At 48.7% G+C, this 25,359-nt stretch overlaps 1 protein-coding gene across 1 annotated transcript in view; it reads left to right on the forward strand.

The window, feature by feature from the left end:
• LOC144162658 (rho GTPase-activating protein 45-like) overlaps window positions 1-25,359 on the forward strand; it is a 122,021-nt gene that overhangs the window by 94,175 nt on the left and 2,487 nt on the right. Inside the window, exons 16-23 of the mRNA XM_077693285.1 lie at window positions 591-721; window positions 4,037-4,423; window positions 6,813-7,048; window positions 8,741-8,961; window positions 11,787-11,864; window positions 15,740-15,942; window positions 17,425-17,614; window positions 20,724-20,799. Of these exons, the coding sequence (XP_077549411.1) occupies window positions 591-721; window positions 4,037-4,423; window positions 6,813-7,048; window positions 8,741-8,961; window positions 11,787-11,864; window positions 15,740-15,942; window positions 17,425-17,614; window positions 20,724-20,799 (1,522 nt within the window). The remainder of the gene's footprint in view (window positions 1-590; window positions 722-4,036; window positions 4,424-6,812; window positions 7,049-8,740; window positions 8,962-11,786; window positions 11,865-15,739; window positions 15,943-17,424; window positions 17,615-20,723; window positions 20,800-25,359) is intronic.

The following is a 25,359-nucleotide window of genomic DNA, read 5'->3' on the forward strand; positions in this document are numbered from 1 at the left end:
AAAAAAAAGCAAGAAGTATTTAAAAACCTTCAAATTTTGCGCCACAGTGGCGTGTTATGAGCAAGAATGACGTCATATGGGCCGACAATAAAACATAATTTTCCGTGCGTTAACTGCACGTTAGCATTCAAGTGATGCGGTCAAATGGAACTAGAGGCCCCATTACAGACGTCCAGTCATGTGTCGTCCCGACAGGTCAGTCAGGCGGCCGCCAATCGCACAAACAAGGTTCCGTGACGTCTTAGAAAAGTTGCGGGAAATTGGCTAGGGGGTCGCGACTGCTTCACACGTTTTCTTCAATATCTCCGTTATTTGTTCGAAGATTGCGATGGTATTGGTATTATTGTTAGTGGGACTAGGCAGTCTTTCTAATAAACTCAACTTGTGTTTTGTCTTCATGGCTTCTTTAATGGTAATCCCGGTGCGGCCAGGATATCCTGGGGCCATCAGGCTACAGGGGGCTAGTGTCGTGTTGCTACTTTTGTGACGGGAATAGGCAAGCATCTTGGGAACAGTACGCGAGGTCTCAGTGAGAGAAGTTGTGTTTTTTCTTTGTCCCCAAAGGCTGGACTTCTTTGTTGCCCTTTCAGAGCGGGGCGTGGGCCGTCCCATGTGCCTGTCCCTAGCAGCGGAGACGCACTCTTTCCGGAAGCTGCGCACACCATCGCGGTGCCGGGAGTGTGACTCCTATGTCTACTTCCAGGGAGTCGAGTGCTCTGAGGTGAGCGCTCAGAGGACCACTGTGGCAGCACAGGCACTGAGGATGCCCGCAAGTCTCCGCACAGGCGACAGTGCAGGAAAGGAAGGCAACTTTCAGGGGTGTCTACACGTGCATGCACTGGCTACCATCTACCATGTGGCATTTTGAGTGAGGGTTCGATCCCGGCCGCAGTGGCTGCTTTTCTGATGTAGGCGAAAAGTAAAAATGCCCACGTGCTGAGTTGTCGGCACACATTAAAGGCCCAACCACATGCAGTGTAAAACCGGCATACTCGCGCAACGACATAAACCGGCGTAAGTGTGTAAGGAACCAGTGTACTCCGGCGTACGCCGAATACAGTCTAGTCCACTTATAACAATATCCAAGTGCCAAGGAGATCCCATCGTTATAACCGATAATTGTTATAAGCGGGTTGCGAAATAAAAAGACAGAACAGAGCTCAAAACATTTTATTCGCATGCCAGCAAGGTCGTACTACTACTAATTTGCGGAACAGAAGCCACAGTCGGTCACCTTTGTTTGCCGCGCGTGAAGCCAGCGCAAATCTTTTCTGAGAGAATCTAAAGGTGCTTCCCCTAGCTGGGGTAAATGTCCTTGACGGAAACAAAGTCCCCGAGGGACTGTGCCACGCATTGGGCCTCCTACGAAGACACCACCTGAGTACGCTGCGCAACCGCGTCATCAGAGTCACCACTGTTGCACTTTTGGTGCACATTATAAACGGATTCAATCGTTATATCTGATATCGTGGCACTTAAACATTATAATAAGCAGTTTATTTTACCATAGAAAGAATACAAAACTTGACGGTGCCATAGCTGTTCATCGTTATATCCGATATATTGTTATAAACGGTATCGTTATAAGTGGACTCGACTGTACATTGCTACACACCTGTTACGCCCAAGTCAGAGCTACACAGACATCCACACAACTTTCGGGTGCATGGTATTGACGTCGACCTCTGACAGTGATATTATCTGGCTGTCAGGCCGCATACCAAGAGAGCTAATTGATAAATAAGCTAACTTAACTATTAATTATGCGATAAAACTAAGTAATTTGTAAAATACAGATAGCAGACAACGGGAGAAAACATGCGAGGCGACGAGCAACTACGAGCAAGATAGTTTACACCAGATCTCGCGGAGAGTTTTGTGCCGGCCATGTAGGCATACTAAATCCTAGCGTTTTTCAAGGTCCCCAGAGCGTTTTTAGTTGTTTCTGTATTAAATGTATGCAATTTTGTTAGAATAGGCATTACTTGCTTTATTTCAGTTGAAATGTAATTTAACAACGCCAAGTCCGGGGTAGTCTCGCCACACTGCACGGCGCATTTGCTTACGCGTGCGTTGCAGCGATATGTGGCTACTCACCCTCTCCGACGTCATCGGTCAGCGTAAAGGCAGCGGCGTATGTCACCGCAAACGTACGTCGTTGTGCAAGTACACCGATTTTACGCGTGCATGTGGTTGGGCCTTAAAACCTCTCCAGGTGCTCAAAATTAATCCCAGGCGTAGCTTTCATACGTTGAACCCTGCAACTAATCAATCAATCAATCAATCATTTTGATTGCTTGCCAAATGCTGGTAGTAGGTGTGAACAGGTGGATGCACCACGAAGACGATTCATGTTGGGAGTGCGTCCATTGCGCGCGTTCGTTCAATACGCAAGTAGTAAATAAAATGACAGCAATAGCTCTTGTTTCAGCAACACTGCCTAGTCCCACTTTCACTTTCTCTCACCAGTCACCAAACGTGCATGAAACCAGTGGGAGTGTAACGGTGGTCGATTGTTTCGAACAGCTGGTTCCAAAGGATTTTATGCGTGCGGTTTCTTGAGCGCCACTAGTAGCGTCCGCCGCATTGCTAGTGGCAGTGCGGTGGGCGCTGCAGTGGCACTTCAATTGCAACACTGCAGCACCGCTAAAGCTTACCACATGCCTACAGTCTTTTGGCACCAGCTCTTGTTTCCACAAATGGTGCCCTCTCATATTCAGCCCATCTTTTCCTGGTATGTGTGAGCGACCTTCAACTCCCTCTCATCCTGGCCGTGTGTGGCTTGAAATAGCTGGCAAGTTGCATTGTCACACTTGTGGGCGGCATTTGGTGCACTGCACCACCGATGGTGTTGCCTTTACAGAGCATTTGCACTCTCTCGATTTCATTTTGGTGTCGTGTCCATTTTGCAGAAGGCAGCAATGCAGAAAGCAACGTGGAGGCAAGGCAGACCCGCGGGATGTATTGGATGTGTTTGACAAGATTCGGTTGTTCTTAGGCTCGCATGACTAGCAATGAAGCACTTCTTGTAGTGTGAGAGCTGAGCTGTGAAGTTACTGCAACGTAAGGCTCGCAAAGTAACATAACCAACTTTTGAAAATAAATTTCCGGTTTGTGGGCAATTTTTCTGATGTTTGTTAAATTTGTTTCATTCTCGCACCAACAAAATTCCCGAAAAAGCTAATTCCTTGGCTTTTCCCGGCAAATTCGTTATTGCGAGGTTCAACTGTAGTAAAATATGCTCAATATGCGCAATAAAAATGTAATATTGAAATTACATTAGAAAATTTAGAATCTGCACACACCCCTACTCATTTCTTGTTTGTTAGATTAAAATAACATGTTTTTGTGATCTATTCTGGAATATTGGTGACGCTGCACACCAGAGCAAAAACCACAAGGAGGCTGGCCTGACCATGCTGTTGCATTAAAATGATGCGGAAAATTTGGATGTGCGGACATATGGAAAGCAACCCGGCCAGTGTGAGATTGTCAAAATTCAATTCTGCACAGCCTATGAAAGCATTTGTAAAATTAACTCGTGGCTGAGTCTGCTGTCCAAAAGAGAGACCATTTGTAGTCCTTGACAGGTGACGTGCCTGTGTCTGGAGGGCAGCAGTCTAAAAAGCGTTCCCTAATGGCGACCCTTACCGCTGTCATTAGACATCTGCAAGGTTAAGGCTGAAAGTTGGGCTGGTTGGTGTTCTACCCAACCGGCAACACTGCTCCCGTTTGCTGACTAGCCAGGGTCACTGCGAATAACTAAAGGCACTCTGGCTAGTCAGTGATTGGAAGCGGTTTTATGGGTTTGGCTGACAGCCAGAACTCTTGCAAGATGGAGCCGTCTGTCTTGCTGACTCTGAGTCGACCAGCCAGAGTCAGCGGAAGCGGTGCTGCTTCTGGTTGGGTAAATAGTGATGCCAGGGAGGGCAGCCATCATAGAACGCTGCTTGGATCATTTCCCACCCGGGGCGCATTACACAGACTCCATGTGCGTATTCACGTGGCCCCTGGTGCCGCTCTTGCACGCGCCCAGTGCGGCCTGTCGTCGCACAAGAAGTGCCTGGAGACGCTGGCCATCCGGTGCGGCCACAAGCGGCTGCCCCGCAAGATGACCACCTTCGGTGTGGAGCTGGGCGACAGCGGGGGCGGCGCGGAGGGCGAGCAGGTGCCCTACATTGTGCGCCGCTGCATCGCCGAGATGGACGCGCGCGGCTACCCCGTGCGCGGCCTGTACCGGGTGTCCGGCGTCAAGTCCAAGGTGGAGCGGCTGTGCCAGTGCTTTGAGAACGGCGCCCGCTTTGTCGACCTGTCGGACTCGCCACCCCACGTGGTGGCCAACGTGCTCAAGCTGTACCTGCGGCAGCTGCCCGAGCCCCTGCTCACCTACCGCCTCTACCCGCACTTCATCGCCCTCGCAAAGGTACCGGGGGTTCCTCCTCTTTCTCTTGTCCGTCACCATCGTCATCATCAAACTGCAGGCCTCTCTGAAACTTCATTCCTCCTCCTGCTCTTAGGTGTTGCTCATACTTACTCAGCGGATTGGCCAATCAATAGTGGATGGAGAAAGGGAAAAAGTGTCTTATCTATGCTTACCGGGCACTCTGAAAAGATAATTTTCAAACGGTTGGAAAGTGTTTTGGATCCATCAATGAGAAAAACGAACGAAAACTGAAAACTGAAACATGTGGCCACCCATTGTTCACCTTGCCTTAGGAGCAAACAATGCCAACAATACCTGTCTATCTCCAAATGCCAAGTCGAGCTTGGTGTTAACAAGCTAGCTGGCTGGGCAGATAGTGGTGGTTTTAAATTTTATCCAGGACAGTGCACTTGTGTTTTGTTTTCCAAGAGGCATGGCATTCAGCCGGATGTAGACATCAAACTCAATGGTGTCTGATTCCAGTACAGAAGGAACACAACTTTCTAGGTGTAATCTTTGACCACATGTCAAATGAATAAAACATAAACGGTTAGGAACAATAACTCTTTTGAAGGTTCTGTCGCATCCGCCCTCAGCCGTTTTTCAATCGTCCATCCATTCCTGCTCCCTTCCCTTTGAGAGCAAGAGAAGAAGCGTCGAAACCGGCTGTCTCGTTTTCAGCCACCATCAAAGCCTCTGTCACCAATTTTGTGGCACCTTGGTGGCTTCGCCCGATTTCATGTGGTGTCGGGAAAAATGGAGTGCCGAGAAGCGCACTCCTGCGACATTTCTCATCTCTGCAGCACAAATACGAGCGCGCAGAGTTGTACACCTCAAAAACTTCCATGGTGGTGCATGGTGGCGCCACCATGCGCATGGTGGCGGCCCCCTGAATTAATAGAAATACTCGTATCTTCACGGCATACTGATTCCTTGAGTGTTGTGCAAACGTTGTCATCTCAAAAATCCTTAACACCATTATGTCTTTATGTGCATTAAACCTCGAAGTGATCATGTGCTGGGTGCCAGGTCAATCTGGGATTGCAGGGAACGAGACTGCAGATCAAATGGCTGCTGTTGCTTACAAGTACAACTACAACTACACTTACAACTACAACTACAACTACACTTACAACTACAGTTGACATAACAACAGTACCCTACACCGAGCTCAAGTCACACATCAGACAACCTTCGCAAAACATGGCAAGCACACTGGAATGTACAGACAGACAACAAACTGCACATAATAGAGCCACTCTTGGGACCACGCACCACCGACATGTGCAGCAGACACACTGACGTTACTGTGAGTAGGTTACAGATAGGCCGGACACATGTAACACTCCCACCTGCTCATGGGATCTCCAAGACCCCTGTGGAGCAGGCAGGTGTGAAGACAGCCTATCCGTGATCCATGTGCTACTTAATTCAACACAAAGCACTTCACACAGCATGACACATACACGTCACTCCACACACAACACAATCCACCACATCCCCAACGTTTTTCCTTTGTGATGACCCCATGTTTTCCGTCACGCATGTTTTTAACCATTTAGCAGGAGTGAAAATTTTAAGCCTAATTTCATACCATGCATAATCACAACCTGGCCTTCTAAGCCATCGTCATTGTCCTTGATCGATTTTACTTTTTGTTCTAGCTGACCAATTTTAGTATTTACGTCTTCACCTCTCATATGTAACCACTGTTTTGGTGCTCTTTGCCCCAGTTGGCCTTGCGCCATTAAAATCCAACCACCACCATCATCATCACGAAGCGCATAAACTCCTCTCTTTTCGGTCCATTTGCACCCTCATTATAATCACTGAATACGACCGCATGGGTAGTGTCATCGCAACTGACCCACGGTCTGAGGAAACAGGCACTCCTCAGGGGTTCTGAATGTAGAAGCCCGAGGTGGTTTGCTTGCGCCCCCCATCCTCTTGTCATCTGGCACATTTGCTTCGCAGTCCACTTCCGCATTATGCTTTCAAATGGCTTTGATCCGTCTCCTATGCGTTGCCCCGCTGCCCATTCCTGTTCGTTGTTGCAGCCTCGTGCGTCGTGCTGTAGCTCCTGAAAGGCACGTGCAGACTTGGGAGTTTTAGCCCTCTATAAGCAAGTGAGCGCGCAAAGGAACAAACGCACACTATTTCTCTGCTCTGTAGAACGCATCACACTTCAAATACACGTGGCTTTGCTGCAAGGCCTTTCACTGCGAGAGCATCGAGAGGTGTGAAAAACGGGCCTAACACCGCTCTGCTGTAAAAGCTGACACTGTCCTCGAGTGGCACATGTCCTCGAGTCATGCCAGTTGGCGCATGTTGAACCAAACACAAGGGAAGAAGACATTGGCAAGCACACTGCCCTCTTGCAACCGCGCAGGAGCACCCCGGAGGAGGAGGAGGAGGGGGCACCCAGCACTCGGAGGAGGAAGAAGAGGAGGAGGCCGTGGTGGTGGCCGCGCTGCGCTCGCTGGTGGCGCAGCTGCCCGCGCTGCATGCCCGCACGCTGGCCGCCCTACTGCGCCACCTGGCCAAGGTGGCCGCCCACTCGCACCTCAACCAGATGCCCGCCGGGAACCTGGCCATCGTCTTCGGGCCCACCCTGCTGCGCACCAGGCAAGTGTCTGTCTGCCATTGGGCCATCACAACTCGAGTCGATATAGGCACCACGCTCCACTGTCCGCTTACTTCCCTTCTCGTTGCAATATATCGCCGCAAGCCGTGCGTTGTTATTTGTTCGTTTATGCTTTTACCACCTTATCATGCAAAGCGTGCGTGTCCTTGTATGCCATAGTATTGGCAAGCTTGATTTGATAGGGCAAAGGGGGAGCCCTTCGATCCCTTCCGTAGACTGTTCTCCGCTCATCAGCAGTGCTGTCGTAAATGAGAGCACAAATGCGTGCAAGGCAAAAGTCACGGCATTCGATTCGCCAGTGCTTGTCTGTGAAGGTCACTTTATTGACTGCTTGTACGCCGCTTGTGTTTTCTTTGAGCTTATTGCAGAGCACCAGTTCCCTCCAGTAAACGTTCATTTCTACAAGAACATCACTTATTGCGTCATTACTGCCAATATATGGGAGGAAAAACTGTCGCTCAAGTGCCGTGCTTGAGAACGGGGGCTGCCTGAACCTCTTTTGTTTGCCAGCTGCCTGGAACAGTTCCTGGGCACTCTCCAGAACTGCTGTCACAACACAAAATCGATCGTTAAGAAAACGACACACAAAAAAACTGTTCCCAAACAGTTCCGAGCAGTCTGAAATGATGAAGCCTAATCTTGTGTTTTCGAGGGGGGACACTGCTCTTAAAACGGCTTACTTTAATTGTGAAGTAAAGTCTGTGAAACTTGTCAGTCTTGCTGCTTTTTTTCCACTGATTTTAAATATGCCATTATTTTTGGAGCAAGTCGATTAGTTCCCAAGGTAATTAGAGAGAATTAGCCATTTTTGGAGGAACAATGGACAAAACAGTGTTGGTCATGAATTTTCACAGTGCAATGCAAGGGCATACGTAACACTATTTTCAATCAGAAGTGTTATGCATGCACATTTGAAGCACTCAACAGACTGATTACAGCCAACACATTTATTATGATGCTGAAATTATCGTTAGACTCCCGTTCAGACGAATTCGACGGAACTGTGAAAATTTGTGCGTAGTATTATCAAGAATTTCTTTTAAGCGGACATTTTTAGCATTGTGCACATTACAAGAGAGCAAAAGTGTTGTTCGTCTTAACCACAAGGTTTGTTATAACAACCCAAGTTCTCAGCACATGCAGTCGTCCTTCAGAATTGCCATTGCTTTCCAGAACTGGCTTCTTGTGCAACTCCTAAGTGCTCTCCCCGTGAAGCGACATATCTGTGGTAATGGCGCCACATGCACCAAAAGGTAACTGATGAGGCCTGCACTTATCAGAGTTACTCAGCGTGCACCCGTTGCACAACTCCCTAGAGGCCCCCACGTTCTGATCCGCAGTTGACCCCCCCGTGCAGGGGGGTCAACTTTGACCCCCCTGTTGACCCCCCTGCATGGGGGGGCAGGCAAGTTGACAGGCATGCCGTCTGCTGGTGGAGAGTCGAAGTGGTACCCAAGCGGAGGAAAGGAAAACCCTGGAAGCATGAGTGAACGCCACCGAGTTTTCTGTGTCCTAATGTGAGAAGCTTGCCTTTCACAGTGGGACACACGTCCAGTTCCCTGTTGTCCAGCTAGCTAGCTATAGCTAGGTGCCGCGTGCCTACCCGGACTGTGGAGCGGAGTTGCGCAGCTGGTGGTGAGCACTCACGAGTGTCCGTCTGCCGTCCTGCGCAGTGAGGGCAGCGCATCGCTGAGCTCCCTGGTGGACACAGTGCACCAGACGCGCATCGTGGAGCTGCTGATTGCGCACGTGGACAGCGTGTTCCCTCCAGAGGAAGAGGAGGCGCCCGAGGCCCCCGACCAGGCCGAGGAGTCCGCTGCGGAGGAGGCCGATGAGCACTACACCCTTCTGGACGCCATCACGCTGCGCCGACAGGCCTCCGGCACCACAGGTGGTAAGTGGTTGCAGGCATCGTTGCTGCAATGCGGGCAATAGGGCGGATAGAAACTGCTCTTGAAAAAAAATATTAGGCTGCATTGAAATTGCATTTTAGTTGTTCTGAGAATTGTGGACAAAATGAGAAGTCTCCGAAAAGCACTTGGGAAACTTGCAGCATGCATTCACGTAAACCGAGAGTGATTGTTTCTTTCTCTTGTTTCGGATGAAGTATTTGTCAAGCACGACACGAATGTTGCAAATTCAAACTGGTTAAGAGCATTTCTTGGTACGTAAGCTAAACGCACGTTTGCCTGCTTGTAGATCATTTTTGTACTGGCAATTCATTTTAGGCTATGAGTCGTTACTCGTGACCATTTGCGTCTCACTGAGTATGAGAAAGTGTGTCTGGGTGAAGTGGCACGAGAGAGACAAAACATTTTAATGAGCTCAAATGTGAGAGTGGAACCCTAGTGAAATGAGCTGTGATTAGGAGTAGCTATAGAGCTGCACGAATTTCGGACTACAGGTCAAACGTAGCAATAAGCAAGACGTGCTGTTGGGTGAGTTGGTTCATATTGCAGAAATAAGATTTAGCACACCGAAAGGCACGGACGGTAAAAAGCGCCCGTCCCGTCTTTTTCACCGTCCGTGTCTTTCGCTGCACTAAATCTTATTTCTGTAATAGCGATAAGTGACTGCAGTTCATCTAATCAAATATTTTCTAATAAAGATATCTTTGCTTTAGTGTGTTACAGCTTCCAAAACGTAGATAAAAAAAGCGTACCGTAAGATACCGAACAAGCGCCCCCCCTCCCCCAACCAGCCATTGATGGCCCAAACCAGTGGAACCAAGACCGCCCAAGAACACTTCTGACTGATATAGCCGAATGTGCTTGTGACTTTGTGACGACAGTGGTTCATGACATGCACTCGTAACGAAAGCCAGAAGACACTGGAAGATTTCAGAGAGGCACCAAAACCCTTTTGTTCCGCCGTGAGCGTTCTCCGAACACATCACGAGTACACCTTGTTCGACGTCTCAAAAATGGACCAAATGATGGCAAGAATGAATTTTCTGGCTTAAAGGACCAACAACGCAGTTGACGGAAACACCGTATGAATTGGTAACGCTGGTTGTGCCAAGAGGGGCTTCACAGTCTTCTTCATCTTTACTAAAAATGTGTTTCTCTGCAATGAACTGCGATATTTTTTTCTGTTTAAGGAGGGGGGGGGGGGGGGGGGGGTAAGGTTGGCTAACATTTACACACCGCCATTTTGAATTACGGGGCAGTTTCTAACAAGGGCCCTCTCCCCAAAATCTCCTGAACTATCCACACTCCTAGGGGAAGTACTTGCTCGGTATTCTCCGGTATACAGTCAGGACTTGACCAGGGGTGAGACAGCTGCACATATGGTGCGTTTTTGATACAAATGTGTTTTCCTGCGCCAGACTGCCCCAAAAGCTTGAAAATTGCAAAAATTGCGCCAAACTGCTCCAAAACAGTCTTAGAGCCAAAGGTTTCAGCGCTCCCGTCAGTTTCAGTGGGGAAAAATGCTTACTGACCGCATAATTTTCCAGCACCCCCAAGGTGATGCTGTTTGTAAAGGGCGAATCTTAGAAGGGCCATGAAGACAAAATACAGCCTTGTTCGATTTGAAAGAACTAGGCTTCAGTACCGCACCCACCCCGTCCCAGCCGTGAAAGAAGATTTTTGAAAGAAAATGGAGGAATATTGACGAACCTCCAAATATTGCACTACAGTGCCAGGCGTGGCATATTATGGCAAGCACTAAAACAAAGTCTTTGGCATGTTAACCACACATTTGCAATCAAGTGATGGGCTCAACTCTACTTGGGGAACGCGCGGCATAAAAGAAGGTCCACTGACACACGGAGAGACATAGTGGGGCTCAGGCAGCGGGCGGCCATGCACTAAAAAAAAAAAAACATCGCAAAACCGAACAAAATTTAGCAAAGCCTAGCAAAACAAACAAAAAGTGGAAGAAGCTAGGTAGAGCACACCAACCCCGCTGTTTTTCTAGGTTTGCACCACTAGTGCAAGCAAGTGATGTGGTCAAATGGAGGCAGCTGCTACAGTCGCCCAGTTATGTTTCTTGGCAAAAGCAGCCGCCAATCACACAAACAAAACTTTGTGACACCGCAGAGACCTTGCCAGCTGGGGAGTTGCCAAAGCCTTATCTGTCTTCCTTGATATCCAGCTTAATTGTGGGTTGGCATCAGAACTTGTATCCGTCCTAAGCAGTCTTTTCAATTAATTGAACTTGCATTTTTTCCCTTCGTGGCCACTTTGAATTGTACCCATCCCGTGCACAGTGCCCCAGAGAACGGCAGCTGAAGATTGCCTGGACCTAGCTTACTGCTCCGAGGTGTTGAAAACCATACAGCAAGCCGTGAATCTTGTCTGGGAACTAGTCACGAGGTCAGCCCAGTGTGGCCTATTTTTAAACTCCTCTCAGGTGGCCAACCAGAGGCAGAACTACTGACAGAAATGCAAGAAATGAGGGTCCACGCAAAACAAATGCTCCCGTGTTCATTGTTCTTTGCTGGTGCACTGTGCCAACTGTTTGCAAGTGCTTTACATGTTCAGGGCGGTCACTTTCCTGATGGACGCTACTCTAGAAGAGAGGAAAGGATGTCGTCAATTACAGAAGGCTCCCTTCTGATGAGCGAAACCTGCCAGCCATTAGAGACGAGTGGAGAAATCCTGGTCCTGTCACAGGAAAATGAGAAGAGCATGCCTGGAACGTCGCAGAGACAGCGCGGTTGTTGAACTTGTCCGCTTTCTGAGTCCCTTGTCCTCTTCTCTGTGTGCGATGCAGACGAGTCTCCACCGCCGCTCATCACATCGAGCCAGGAGAGCGATGCGGCACCGGTGGTGCTCGCGAGCCAGCTCACAGGTGAGCCCCCTTCTTAAAGGGACACAAAGTACGAGTTCCGTCCATTATAAAGGCCTGCTTTGTCCACATAACAGTGGCGCCAATTTTGCCAAGAAATAAAGGAGAAAGCGTGTGGAGCAGTGGTGCCTCCCCGTCCACTTTCCAGAGATTTCTCTGCAACACCACCGAATCCTGTTTGTGCGATTTATGGTTGCCGACTGAAGCCACCGCCCAGGAGGAACATAACTGGGCTTCTCGTTCTATTCGGTCATATTGCTTGATTCCAAAGCGCTGGTAACTTTGAAAGCTTGTTTTTACTGCTCTCCATAATACGTCGCTCCTGCCCACAGTATGTCAGTGCATGCAGCACGGAATTTGAAAGCTTTTCAACACTCATTGTGTTTTTTTTTTTTCTTTCAGTTTAAAAACGTCTTTCGTGGCTGTAATGGAGCTGTCAAAGCGTAGTTCTCTCAAACTCAACATTTGTCTTCATCACGTAAAACTTTCTGCCGAGCTTGTCGGTGCACAGTATTCACAGTAGCGGAGTGCAGAGGAGAGACAAGCGCATCACCAGCACATCACCACCAGGGGCGCTATTCCCGTGTTTTGTCCCTTTTGTGTCCCTTTCAAAAGTGTCCCTTTTGAGCTAGCCCTGATTGGCTAAAAGTGAACACCCGGATGTGACGCCATGCAAGCACGGCGAAGCTATGAGCCGTGGCTACTCGGAGCAGACGATTTGGAGCAGACGATTTTTCGTCACCTTATTGTTGGTTCACTCGTGGAACAATAAACACATAAAAGATACTCTGATACGGTTTCAGTTCTTTAAAATGCGTTTGTAAGAACAGTTACGGTATTTGAATCAAAGGCCCACTGCTTAACCGGAAGTTCGTCACGATGAAAGGGACGCAAAAGGGACGTTTTCAAAAGGGACAGTTACGAGAATACCGCCCCAGCACTGACACTGCCTGCCTGCTCGAGGGAGGGGGTGGGGTGGACAACGCGGCCCGTGTGTGTGTGTGGAGTACCCAGCCGGAAAGAACCACTGGGGGTGCAGTCAGGCCTTCAGTCATTTTTTCGGCTGGGCAGGGCTACAAGGCAGGGCAGTGGGAAGCACAGGATTTGTCCGCTGGTCCGAGTCCACCCTGCAGGTGTGCTTGTCTGTGCACACATCTGCGTGCACAGCGTGCATTCACCGAGGACATAACTTTTCAAGTCATTTCAAGGTGGCATGAAGTTGTTAGGATCGCTTGGTGGCATAGAGGAGCCATAGGCATGTTTAGTAATTGCTTCCCAAACTCTCATTGGGGCGAGGGTTTAAAGGGGCCGTGCAGACAAAACACACGTTTGGTTCATTCGAAAGATTCCCCATTCGAATTCTACTGACACACCGCTCTTAGCGCACACGTCACTCAGATAAGATGTATAATTAGTAAAAAAGGAATGCCCATGCGACTCACTAACTCATTTCCTGCAACAGAACCTATGATGTCATATGAGCCCAGCTGTGCGATTGGCTGAGGCCGGCAAAACCAAATGCAAATTAGGCAGGGCTTATACGCTTACCGAAGGCGCATTCATTTTACAGCAGTAAGATTGGTAAGGTAAACAATGAAAGTTATGAAAATACGCGTAAACACAGCAGTACCGATGCTCACTGCTGTGTCTTACATGACCCTGTTTGTCGAGCATACCCCAAGTTTCACGAAGTGATTACTTTCTACCGTAACAAAAACAAGACAGGTAAAAATAAAGTCAAAAACAAAGCTACGGCAGACAACGGTCCGCAGCTGACTGTGGTAGCGCCATCTGGGACGGCTGATGGTACGCAAGGCTGGAGAGCCTAATGACACACTGGAAGTTCGTTTGAATACCTGCCCTTATGACTTCATGGCTTACATCACGAAAACACGCTATTTGGCGGGAGAATGAAAATTTTAACCTAAATTGATTAATTTCGCAGTGAGTACGACATCTTTTGCTGCCCCAGGTGAAAAAAACAATTGGAGGCCCAATTGGACCTGTCGAAAACACGATTGGGCCAAATGGAACCATTTGAAAACACAAATGGTTCCATTTGGCCCAATCGTGTTTTCGGCAAGTCCAAATGGTCCTCCAATTGTTTTTTTCACCTGGGGCCAGACAAGCGCTGGGGGCACTACAAAACATGAAATCTTTCGAATAAAACAAACTTGTGTTTTGTCTGCATGGCCCCTTTAAGGGTTGTCTCCCATGCCTTCTGTCCCTTATGGGGCCCAGAGCGGAGTTGACCAATGCACAGCGATCACTAAGGCAAACAAACACGACATTTCCCTTTTTGGTGGCTGTCGCGATTTGCCTCAGCGTCTGACAAGGTGGGCCACACATTTTTGCCGCTTGTCTGGGAGATTGTTAGGCACAAACATTTGTGCACTCTATTGGTTAATTTGTGCGTTCTGCTGGCTAATTAGGGAATTTACCTGAACCAGGCAGTTGGCAAACATGCCCTTGAACCTGGAGGATTGTCCAGCTGTTAACGTGGCTGGTGTGGCTATTTGCTGTCGAACCCAGGATCCAAGCTTCTTCCCACGGTTCACCAGAACATGCCCCTGAATTAAAGCAAAATTGTTACATCTCACAAAAAGCCGGTGCCCCGAGCCCTCAGCAAGCCTGTCAGACTGTGTGTCTCCTGTGTTGAGGCCTTAACCTGATGACAATTGGAAGGAAGCCCTGCTTTTACAGCTACTGCAAAACTACTCCAAGGTGCTTTTGTGTGCCAGATGAAGGGAGTTTGTGTGAAGCTGGTTAGGTCTTCTATCGCTTAGCGCCGCTCAGGTTTCCCTGAAGCTCTTTTTTTTTCCAGTGCCAGGGTATGCACTTTCCATCTTCCACGCGTCCTGTAACTGAGGATGAGGTGACTGGATGGTCCGGTCACCCTCCTCCTGTCATTTGAGCAATCAGCTGCTCAGGTTGTACAGCCTTCACTTTTACGCACATCCTCCACTCTCAGATCTCTGCTCTCACCCAACAACATACAGCTTGTGCACTAACCGCAAAATAGTGTGCGAAAATCTAAATTACTAACCCTCATATGGTATTCCTTCAGAATTGGTTGTGCAAATTCTGCTGTTATTTTTCTTTTTATTTCCAGTTAATCATGTTTTGGTATTCCTAGCTGACGGTGACTTCCACTGTGGTCTTTTTCCTTCTTCTTCGGTGCATATATTGGTATTACCTTGGCGCAAGCCCCCCTTTACGTTATGCCCTCGGGCCTTTCAGGAGCAAATAAATGAGACCCGTCAAGCTCACTTGCTGCCCGTAACAGTTAGCCATGGTTCTCGCGTGAAGGTGCTTTGTGGAAGGCACAGAGGCGTCCTTTTAGGGTTGCCACCTGCCTGGTTTTGGACCGGCCCAACCGGTTTTTTAAACAGTGGGCCAGTTGCTGGTCCATACTTAAAACCGGCCGTCATTGGCCCAATTTTTGGCCCTTGTGCCGTGATTATGCCTGTTTTGGCGTTTTATAGGCGTCAATTTAACAACTAAGACGATAAATATGTGTCGACAAGCTGCGAAAAGACGCGCGAGCAGAGAAATTAAGCGGGCGAGCGCGCTGCCTGAGATGGAGGGGGACCTAAGGGAGGAACAAAAGAAAGAAATGCTGCCGCCGTGGTCAGAAATTGCGGTTACTTTTCAGTGAAACACACACAGAGCAATAACCAAGCTCTCAATCACTTTCAGTACAAAGGTTATGTTGATTTCTCTCTAAGAAAACGCTACAATAAATGGCGCTGCATGACAAAAACATGGCGTCTTTTTTTCAACACAAGTTAATATACCACCCCCCACCCCCACCCCCTTCCGAAGGGCCGGTTTTTTTCTTGGGGAAAGGTGGCAACCCTACGTCCTTTCCCCCCCAGGTGGTGCTTTCTGGGGCTCCGAGGAGGCCGAGTCTGAGGCCAGCGAGGAGGGCGACCCCCAGCGGCCCTGTGGCGGGGCCACCACCACCAGCAGCAGTGGGCTGGACAGCGAGCCCCCGCCCGTGCCCCCCCCGCGCAGGGCGGCGGCCACACGCAGGGTCGAAGCACGGAGCTGCACACGCGACACCTGGTCCACACACCAGGCACGTGGGCGCCTCCTTCGCTCAGTGCTCAAGCAGCGCTGCTGGTTCCCGTAGTTGGGACACCATACCGTATTTTTGCGCGTATAACCCGCACCAAAAATGCGAAAACTTCAGGGGTGAAGTCGTGGTGCAGATTATATGCGAGGTATTTCCCTTGGTGCAGCTTCACCGCAATGCGCGTTTGGCAGTGATGCCCCACAGCAGTAATAGCGACTAAGCCACTGTTATCCCATTGACAGTGCTTACTTTGCACACACAGCTCAACAATGTACCAACCTGAAAAAATGTATGCGGCAAGTCATCTAGTTACGTAGTCAGCTAGGTAAGTTCTTTTGCATAAACAAATGTGTAATGTTGCTTGAGTAGTAGCTTTGGTCCATCCTTTTATGTGTAAAATATGCGGACAATACGCGGGGATATTTTTTGTAATTCTTCGATGGAAATTGGGTGTGTGGGTTTTATGCAGGGGGCGGGTTATACGCGCGAAAATACGGTAGTTGCAAAACTGCCCGTGCGGCTGGCACTGGAGGCAAACGGGGGCAAGCAAGGGGGCGACTTGGCAGGCCTGCAGCCATCTGTCCACAAAAGGTTCAAGTGGTACTCAAGCGCTGTCACTTGCTGCCGTGAGTCGGGAAAGGAAAAAACTGTGAAAACATACGTGGCAGTGTCAGTTTCCACATTTGAAAGGATTCTGCTGAGTGGTGTCGTTAAGTTTGACGTTTGTCAGAGTTGGGTTTTTGGTGCCTAGGCGCAGCACTTCCCCCCCAGCTTCAACAATGGCCACACCCCCCAGATTCTGAAACGGAGTGTTTCACACTGAAGAACTGTGCTTGTTCCAGCATCGGTGGTAGCTGGGGGAGCATGCAATGCAAGCAAGGGCTGCAGTTCACATCCTGCCATGTCCATTCAGTAAGCAGTGTTGATTGACATGCAGTGAGGTAGACTAGAAGAGGGTGCAGAAATCCAATGCCCAGCCACTTTTGCCACGTCCCAAATGTGCGTTCTTTCCAGTTTAATGAGGTCCTCATGCAGGATTTTGTTCCCCTGTGGGCACAGCCAGCATCATCGCTTGGAACCCTCCTTCCATTATTTCACGCAACTGCCGAGAAGGCCCCACTGTACTGCCTTGGCAGCCTAGGGGTAAACACGCAGGTTTTGGAACACAATCCCCTGGGTTCGAACCTCGCCAATGTTTTTTTTTTTTTCAAGACCCGTGATTTTTTCTTCCCACTGCAAAATGTTCTTTTAGCTCAGTTCTGTGCGTTCTTTTCGTAATGAAGGTTTCTTTTGGGTCATTCAGGGGTGGGCCATGGGATGTTTAGCCGAGGTTTTGCACTGCACCGGAAGTGCGGGGGGGCTCGCGGAACAAAATACTGCATCTCTCGGAACCGTTTTGTTTCTACAAAGCTAGCCACACCACCGCGATGCCTGTGCACCGCTTGGTACTCGGTGTGGCCCAGAGCCTCCCCTGTTGCCCCGCAGTGCAGCCAGTCCCAAGTGTGCAACGTGGCTGAGCTGCGGCGGCAGTTCTTCGAGGCCCCCTGGGGAAACGCCAGCCTCGAGGAGCTGGCAGCCGGCGGGAGCCGACCCTCGCTCCTGTCGCACGCCCAGCTGGCAACGCCCGCCCGCACCGCCAGCGAGCCACAGCTCCCGGGGAACGACGAAGCCGCTGGTGCGTGGTGCACCCCTTCTGGGGAGCAGGCATGTGCAGTTGAACAGGGGAGGTCCCGCGGGGACTGGGCATTGGGAAAAGTGCACAAGGAAACAAGGGACCGACAGGCAGAACTTCTCAGCGGCAGGTTTATTGAAACGCACACGATTGAAACACACACTGGAAGTGCAAAACAGGCGCCTGCGAAGCTTGTCCGACCCTGTGAAAGGTAAACCAATCTCCTGTGGGGCACCCGTCAAACCAAATGCCCAATCCCTGCTCGCCAAACGGCAATGGAGCTCCCGTTGCCGTTTCCTCAGGGCTGCCTGCTCTCTGGCGGAGTGCAACCAGCTCTGCCTACCCATGGCGCCTTGAAGTGGCGAGGCGCGGGCACACAGAGCAAGCTAACCACCTCCCTTGTCCCGACGGAAGGAGCGCCTGACACTGGCTGGCCCACCAGCGGCGGGCAAGCCAGGAGGGTAGGGAGGAACTTTTGGCAAACACCGCCAACAGCAACGGCGACACGAGTCAGCCGATACAAGCTTTGCCTGGAAACAAACCACTCATCCATATATCCAGCCAGCCCAACTTTCGGTGTTGCTCTGGAAGTTGAGTTTTTTAAAAGATTGGTCGTGTATCTGCTTGCTTCCAAGCAAATGTCATCGAGAAATGAGTATTCTGCCGAGAAATGGGTCTTCTGTTGCCCTCGCACCTTTCATACTCTTGCTCCCCCCCCCCCCCCATACGACGCAGAATTGAGCTTAACAATGGAGGTTTGTCCAGTTCAGTTCTATACTCAGTGATAACTTAAGAACGGCACCGGAAGTTGCCTCTGTGCCTTATCACCGTAGCCGGATGTTTCTCCGCGCGGCGCAAGTAGGGCGTTACTGGGAATATTTTGAACATGGCGTGAGCCGTTCCTGTGATTTTTTGGACTTAATATGCTTATAAACGACTCCAGTGACGACAAACAAACTGCGTGAGACAAGGCAGACGATATCACGCATTCATAGCAAACCCCCTTCAAAACACCCGCGCACTAACGTCACGGGTCCGACGCTTTGGCGGAGTGATACACTACATGAGCTGGTGCCGTTCTTGAGTTGTAACCGAGTATAGTATTTTCCCACATTTCGCTGCTTGGACACCATTTGCTGCTGGGACACCTCGCGCCTCTTGCACGCCATTTTTCACGTGCTCTCCGATTCCTTTTCTTTCCCCCAGCGTGTGAACCAATCTGACATGTACTATCCTCAACTGAAAGAACACTGCTACTGTCTGGTGTGTCTTGCCGCATAAGTGCCTGAGGTTTCCTCTGTGCTGAATAATGTGGACACCATGACAGTAGCTCATTTGTTGCGGAGCAAGCAGATACGCAACCAGTTTCTTCTTGGCCGGGTGGCAAGCAGTTGAATCAGACAGACAGACTCAGTGGTTCTCTGAGGCATGTCTCCTAGCGCAAAAGATTAGCACCTTCAAAAATTAGCTGAAATTAGCACTTTCCACACTAATAAGTGGTTCTCAACTATGAGTGCAGCAGCCGAAAGCCATTCTAGGATTGCAAAGGGATCTTACAATGATACCTGTCATATTGGCAAATGACAGGTATCAATGTCTGTGAAAACACTCCCACACCATCATACTATGTATTGACATGAAAACTAATCATGTCATCCGGGAAGAAGTTGCTCACGAATTGATAGAGGACTTTTTTTTATATGCAAGAGCCATGCAAATTGCGTTAGTGAGCCTTCCATTACTTTGTATGAGAATGAGTACAAATTCTTGAGCAGGTTGATGCGTTGACAAAACTGGCTGCCTCGTGTGCATGTGCAAGAAGCGGCTTTCCAATAAAATTTAGTGGGGATTCTACGCCTGTCCTTTGCGCACAGCTTTTTTTCTTTTTGAAATGCAATGCCAACTGGCCCAACACCGTATCGTACCGACCTATCCCACACCCGGCTTTTGTACGCCTGTAATGTGGCACAAAGACTAACCTTACAGTGCGTGCAATGCAGAGAAGTTCAACAAACGTACAGTCATGGGCAAATGAAATGCGGACATGAACATACGAACCGGAACAGGCAGAATTGAAAAGTACTGTTTGTGGAGGTCAAAAAGTTGGACGCTAGTGGTATACTATTTGGAAAGTTCCCAACTTGACTTGCATGGAAAGAAGTTGCATGATGTGTGTGTTCTGGTTCATATTCCATGCACTGCGGCAAAGCCACTTCATGGCATTGCTGGAAGGGTTGTTGGGGCCGAGGGGAGCCAGAGGCACGTTCACAGACACCCATAGGAGAAGCTCACACTGCGAACTGCCCGAGTGGTTCCCAATGAGGCAATCAGAGCGACCCTTTAAATTCACAGAGAGAAGGGAACTTCCCTGAACTTTGAAATCACGTGGTCCGCAAGGGTTTTTATCGTTTAGCTAGCCGTGCATCCTAAATTTCTCTCACGGGCCGCCATCTCAAGAGCGGTCTGGATCGTGCCACGTTCTCCTATCGGTTACTTTGTGGAACGATTGCTATCCGAATGACATCAGGTTACTGCCAGAAGCTGCAGGAGTACCCACCATTTTCTCTTTGGCCAACTCGTCTGTGTTGGCGGAGGAGATTGCTGCGAAATCGAAGAGGTTTTCTCGAACAGCGAAACTGTGCTTGGTCGAGGCTTTCATGGGACGCGGTCGCAGCGACGTGGGCAGCCGGGCGTAGCCTAGCCAAGAGGAGAGCACGCACGTGCAGTAAGTTGAAAGAATGCTGTCACAAGACAGGCAAAGCTTTTCTCAACTACTAAATCTGGTGTCAGTGTTTATACTTGTCACATATTCTTGTCAAGACATGAATACATAGGTGATATCTGCGTTGTTCTTTTATTTAAGCATACATTGGCTTTTGCGGAAGGAAGAAATACCCTGTGAAAAAATAAAAAAGCAGTTGTGGCACCCCCTTGTCTCAAGCTTGAAAGTCCCAGTTGGGGACGCGAGCAGTGGAACACAGCGGGAATGAGTTGGCCCCAATGGGCTGGCTTTGAGAAGGCCTGTGCAGTCGGGGAGTGCCAGGCTGTTGACATCAACATTTGCGACGTTCAGTCGGTGAAGCTGGGCTTGTTCTCTGCTGATGTGTTGCAGGCAGGAGTCGCCTTTCGACCGCCGGAGTGTCGTCTCGGCAGCCCGGTTCTACGCACAGCGCTGAAGCCCGCCGCAGGTGATACTTTGAAGCACGAGGTGTTCCATAGCACGAGGCATTGAATAACAAACATCCTGATTTGTGTGCCTGCAGTCACCACCAAAGCCGCGAGCCATCCAAAGCGTGATTTAGGCCTCAAGCTTAGATTTGGACCTCAAGCTTGGGCCTGCATTTGTGAGCAGATTACATAATACAGTGCACGCCTTTCATAAAACTGAAGCGGGACTTGGACCTCAAACTTGTACATCTCATATTGCTTGGATATGCATTTTGAGTCAATTAGTTATCAAGAGGCACCACCTTCGAGGACAGCACAGTCGAAATAACTGTGTGTACACACATGTACCTATATATGGGTCTTATTTAGGGCTTACCGCCATAAACGCGTGAAAGAAATAAAATTTGCTCACACCTTTCACATGAATTCTGTGTCAACCACCTTGGAGAGTGGGATGATGGCTCATGGTTTTTTCGGACAAAGAATGCCTTTAGCGAAACCTGTGTTCAGTTTTTTTGTCCATTCTTGTTGGACATTACAGTGTGAGTGCCAGCTTAAGCACCATTAATTAAACGTGCCTCTCCGTTAGTCAGCGATGTTAGACTCACTAACGCTGTAGCTTAATCCTAGCATGCAAAACATGCTGCAGCCTGGCGTAGGATACCTCGCAAACCTGCAGCCATCAAAAGGTTTGTGCGAAGCATTGGAGTCATGTCGCTTATTTTAGAACTGTGGTAGCCAATTTCCTGTGTGATAAATGAGGTGAAAATTTTAACCTTTAGAGTACAGTGGGTGCAGAGAATCATTCTGTAGTTGTCTTTTTTTTTTTTTAATTCTTTGAGAAAGCTGCATGAAAAACATCCTTTAGGGACCATTGATCTCGTTCTATTTTGTTCAATGAAACAAATCATGCACCTTTGTCAATTCTTTTTCATACAGTTGCATTAAAAGTGATTGTACTTGATGCATACCAATCACAGGAAATGATTTAAGCTACTGTATCTCAGAATTGCTCACATTTGCACTTATCAATGTCACACCACTTTAAGTCGAACCTGGATGTATGAAACCGTGTAGGGGGCCAAAAAAAGTGTGTAAGATAATTGAACACTTCAATTTTTTTTTCCGGAGCGAACCACTGCTCGATTCACGCTCAAGCTTCACACGAAGGTCACATTTTGTGGACTATTTTGTTTGGCACTGAGAACAACAACGGTACTTACCTGTTTATTCTGAAAATAAATAAAAATGATTTTCGCCTATGGGTAAATGGCGGCTGATTTGGACGTGCGAGCCGGTGCAAGCTGACCTTAGAACGACGGCGCCACCTGGGTTGTGCAGAGCGAAACGGACAATGGGGATTCACGGTAGGAAAGAGCCAAATGAGATAGCAGACAATCAAAAATCTCCTTTGTCCCCATTTTACGATGATAACAAATAGTTGCATAACAGCTGATACCAATCATAATAAAATATTCCCATGGTTCATCGTTGCCAATAACCGATGTTTCCTCACTCACTTTCACATTTTCTGGTCATCTGCTACCTCATTTGGCTCCTTCCTACTGTGGAAAGAGCGTGAACCCCATCGTCCACTTCGCTCTGTATACCCCAGGTGGCGCCGTTGTTGCAAGGTCAGCTTGCACTGGCCGCTCTGGTCCAAATCGGCCGCCATTTCCCGATAGGCGAAAATCATTTTTATTTATTTTCAGAATAAACAGGTAAGTACCGTTGCTGTTCCCGGTGTCAAACCACAAAATGTGACCTTCGTGTAAAGTTTGAGCGCGAACCGAATAGCGATTTGCTCCGGAAAAAATTTTAATGTTCTAGTTATGGTCGTAACACCCCGTATAATCAACAATGAGGCCCTGTTATTTCTGCGGTCTACTCTCCACTTTTCAGCACATTTACCCCCTGGCTACACACATAAGTGTGCTGGGCTCTAAGTGGTTTAGCTCCATTGATCATGTTGGGCCGCTGATTGCATGCTGTTTGACAGTGTTTATGTGCACCTGTTGTTCATCATTATGGGATTTTAAGGCTTATGCAGGCCTATGAAATCCGGTCGTCTAGTATTATTTATAGGTGCAGCAGATTTGGAATGCATTAGATCCACGCAATTTTCATTGCCACATTGCATCTGAAGCTTGAGCAGGAGGTTTACTTTATAAAAAAAGAATTGCCCATAATGCGCGCGAAGGCATGAACGTCTGGCAGAAGAAAAATTTAACTATTTGAATGTTTAAAGGAGCCATGAAGACAAAATACAAGTTGGGTTTATTAGAAAGACTGCTTAGTCCCGATAACAATGTTAATATCATCGCAATCTTCGAACAAATAACGGAGATATTGAAGAAAACGTGTGAAGCAGTCGCGACCCCCTAGCCAATTTCCCGCAACTTTTCTATGACGTCACGGAACCTTGTTTGTGCGATTGGTGGCCGCCGAACTGACCTGTCGCGACGACACATGACTGGACGTCTGTAATGGGGCCTCCAGTTCCATTTTGACCGCATCACTTGAATGCTAACGTGCAGTTAACGAACTGAAAATTATGTTTTATTGCTGGCCCGTATGACGTCATTCTTGCTCATAACACGTCACTGTGGCGCAAAATGTGAAAGTTTTTAAATACTTTTTGCTTTTTTTTCGTTAAAAAAACACCTTTTGTGGCTGTAATGGAGCTGAGTGAGATACTGAATCCTAGTTCTTTCAAATTAAACGAAGTTGTATTTTCTCTTCATGGCTCCTTTAAAGGGACACTGAAGTGAATTTGTCAAGCTCCTGTTTTTGCTTGCACTGTGTAGACTGGCTCAAATTAGCACACTTTTGATCGTTTATTCGGTTGGCAAATCGGTAATTATTTTACAAAGCGCGAAAGAAGAAAAACTACCATGCGCGGTTTGCGGCGGCCGCACAAACTAAGCTGTGACGTTGGGAGGAGGGGGCGCCGTGATTGGACGACGCCCAAGGTTAGCAATCAAACAAGTTTCGGTTTCGGTTTCGGTCTGTAAAACAACATGTTTGACATTCGATGGCGTCGTTGGATGGGCATTCTCAATATCCCAGTTATCGTAGTACCGCGCTTCTGCCATGTTGTCGGCTGTAAAATGCATAAGATAAGCCTCTAAGGACGGCTTGGAATCGTAACATTCACTATCTGAGGCCTACGCAGTGCATGAACGCCCTCCGCGTCCCCGCAGACGCTCAAATGCATGCGCTTTTCCCCCATATTTGGAGCTTGCCTCGCTCATGCCTGTATCGTAAAAAGTGTGTCCGCACCAGGCCAAGGGTCTGTTGATTCTGGCCTGTGCCCACTGCCCGCAAGCAGTCGGTGCTTATGGCAACAGCACGCCAACGAGAACTCGCTAGCGCGGCAGTGCCAGCCTGCGCGAGTTCTGTTGACTAGTTCGTGGAGCAATGAACGTTGTGGCCCAAAAAAAGGTGAACTCAGTATAGAAAACATCGGCGAAAAACAAAAAAGTTAACTCGTAAAAAAAAAAAGCATGTACCCGCGGCGATTCGAACTTGTGACTGGCAAAACACTTGCGATGACATACTTAGCACCCCAGACGGCTAGGCCACAGGCGGCCGCTGGCGGCGACGGAAAAGATAAGGTATATAACGTATAACCAGTTTACACTTTTATTTAGTTTTAGTATTTCAAGCAGCTTAGGTGACTATTTGTTGCATTGCGCTCGTGCAGTAAGCGTTCCCCGAGTTTCCACAATAGCTCACGTCTAGCAATTGCATTTCGTAGACGGGAAAGCGTTCGCAGATGCGTAGTCGTGCTGCTGACGGCTCTGCTTGTTCGCCCAGTGCAAAAAAGTGCTTCCCGCACCCTAGTTTTACGCTGTACGGTAAAAATATCAGTTGATTTTATTTCCTTAGTACCTATATTGACTTTGCTCACTCTTCTCCTCCTTCAAGAGGCCTTATATTTTCCTACTGGCGTACCAGTCAGCGAAGCGTCGCATGTGCGCTTGTGCAGCGCTTGTGTGAAGCGACCTTGACTTGGAGCTAGATACAGTGTACAAACTAACGAAGTAAATAAACGCGCATTCTTCCATTCCCAAACGTGTTGTGGCTTAGTTTCAACTGATCGAGCGAATTGCGACGACCCATTGGCGGCCGGCGGACTAAACGGTGGGCCGACTGACTCGGTCGCGGAAGGTCGGCGAGCCGTGCAGTAGCGCAGCCAATTGTCAGCTCCTCTCCTGCTGACGTCACATGAAAACGCCACAGAAAATGGGCGAGTGTAAAGAGAGGAGGACAGCATTTTCGAATTGATTTTTCTACTAAATAAATTCGCGTAAACGCGCACAGAGTGGTCGAAACAGGGCCCAGGGACTCCGGACTACAGTTTGCGCTCGTAATCCCGCATTGTTTACAAATCACTTCAGTGTCCCTTTAAGCGGCATGCACATTGACTACGGGTGCAGGCAGTTCCTTCCAATCCTGTTATCAAGAGCAACTAGGCTCAAGTGTTGGTTGTGCTGTGTAAGCAATGTACTATCGGCGTCAAATGAAACGCGAACACGGAAATATGAACCTAAACGTGCTAAATTGCAATGTACTAT

This window comes from Haemaphysalis longicornis, unplaced genomic scaffold, assembly GCF_048455015.1.
Source record: "Haemaphysalis longicornis isolate Haplotype H1 unplaced genomic scaffold, Haemaphysalis longicornis Haplotype H1 scaffold_12, whole genome shotgun sequence".
NCBI lineage: Eukaryota > Metazoa > Arthropoda > Arachnida > Ixodida > Ixodidae > Haemaphysalis > Haemaphysalis longicornis.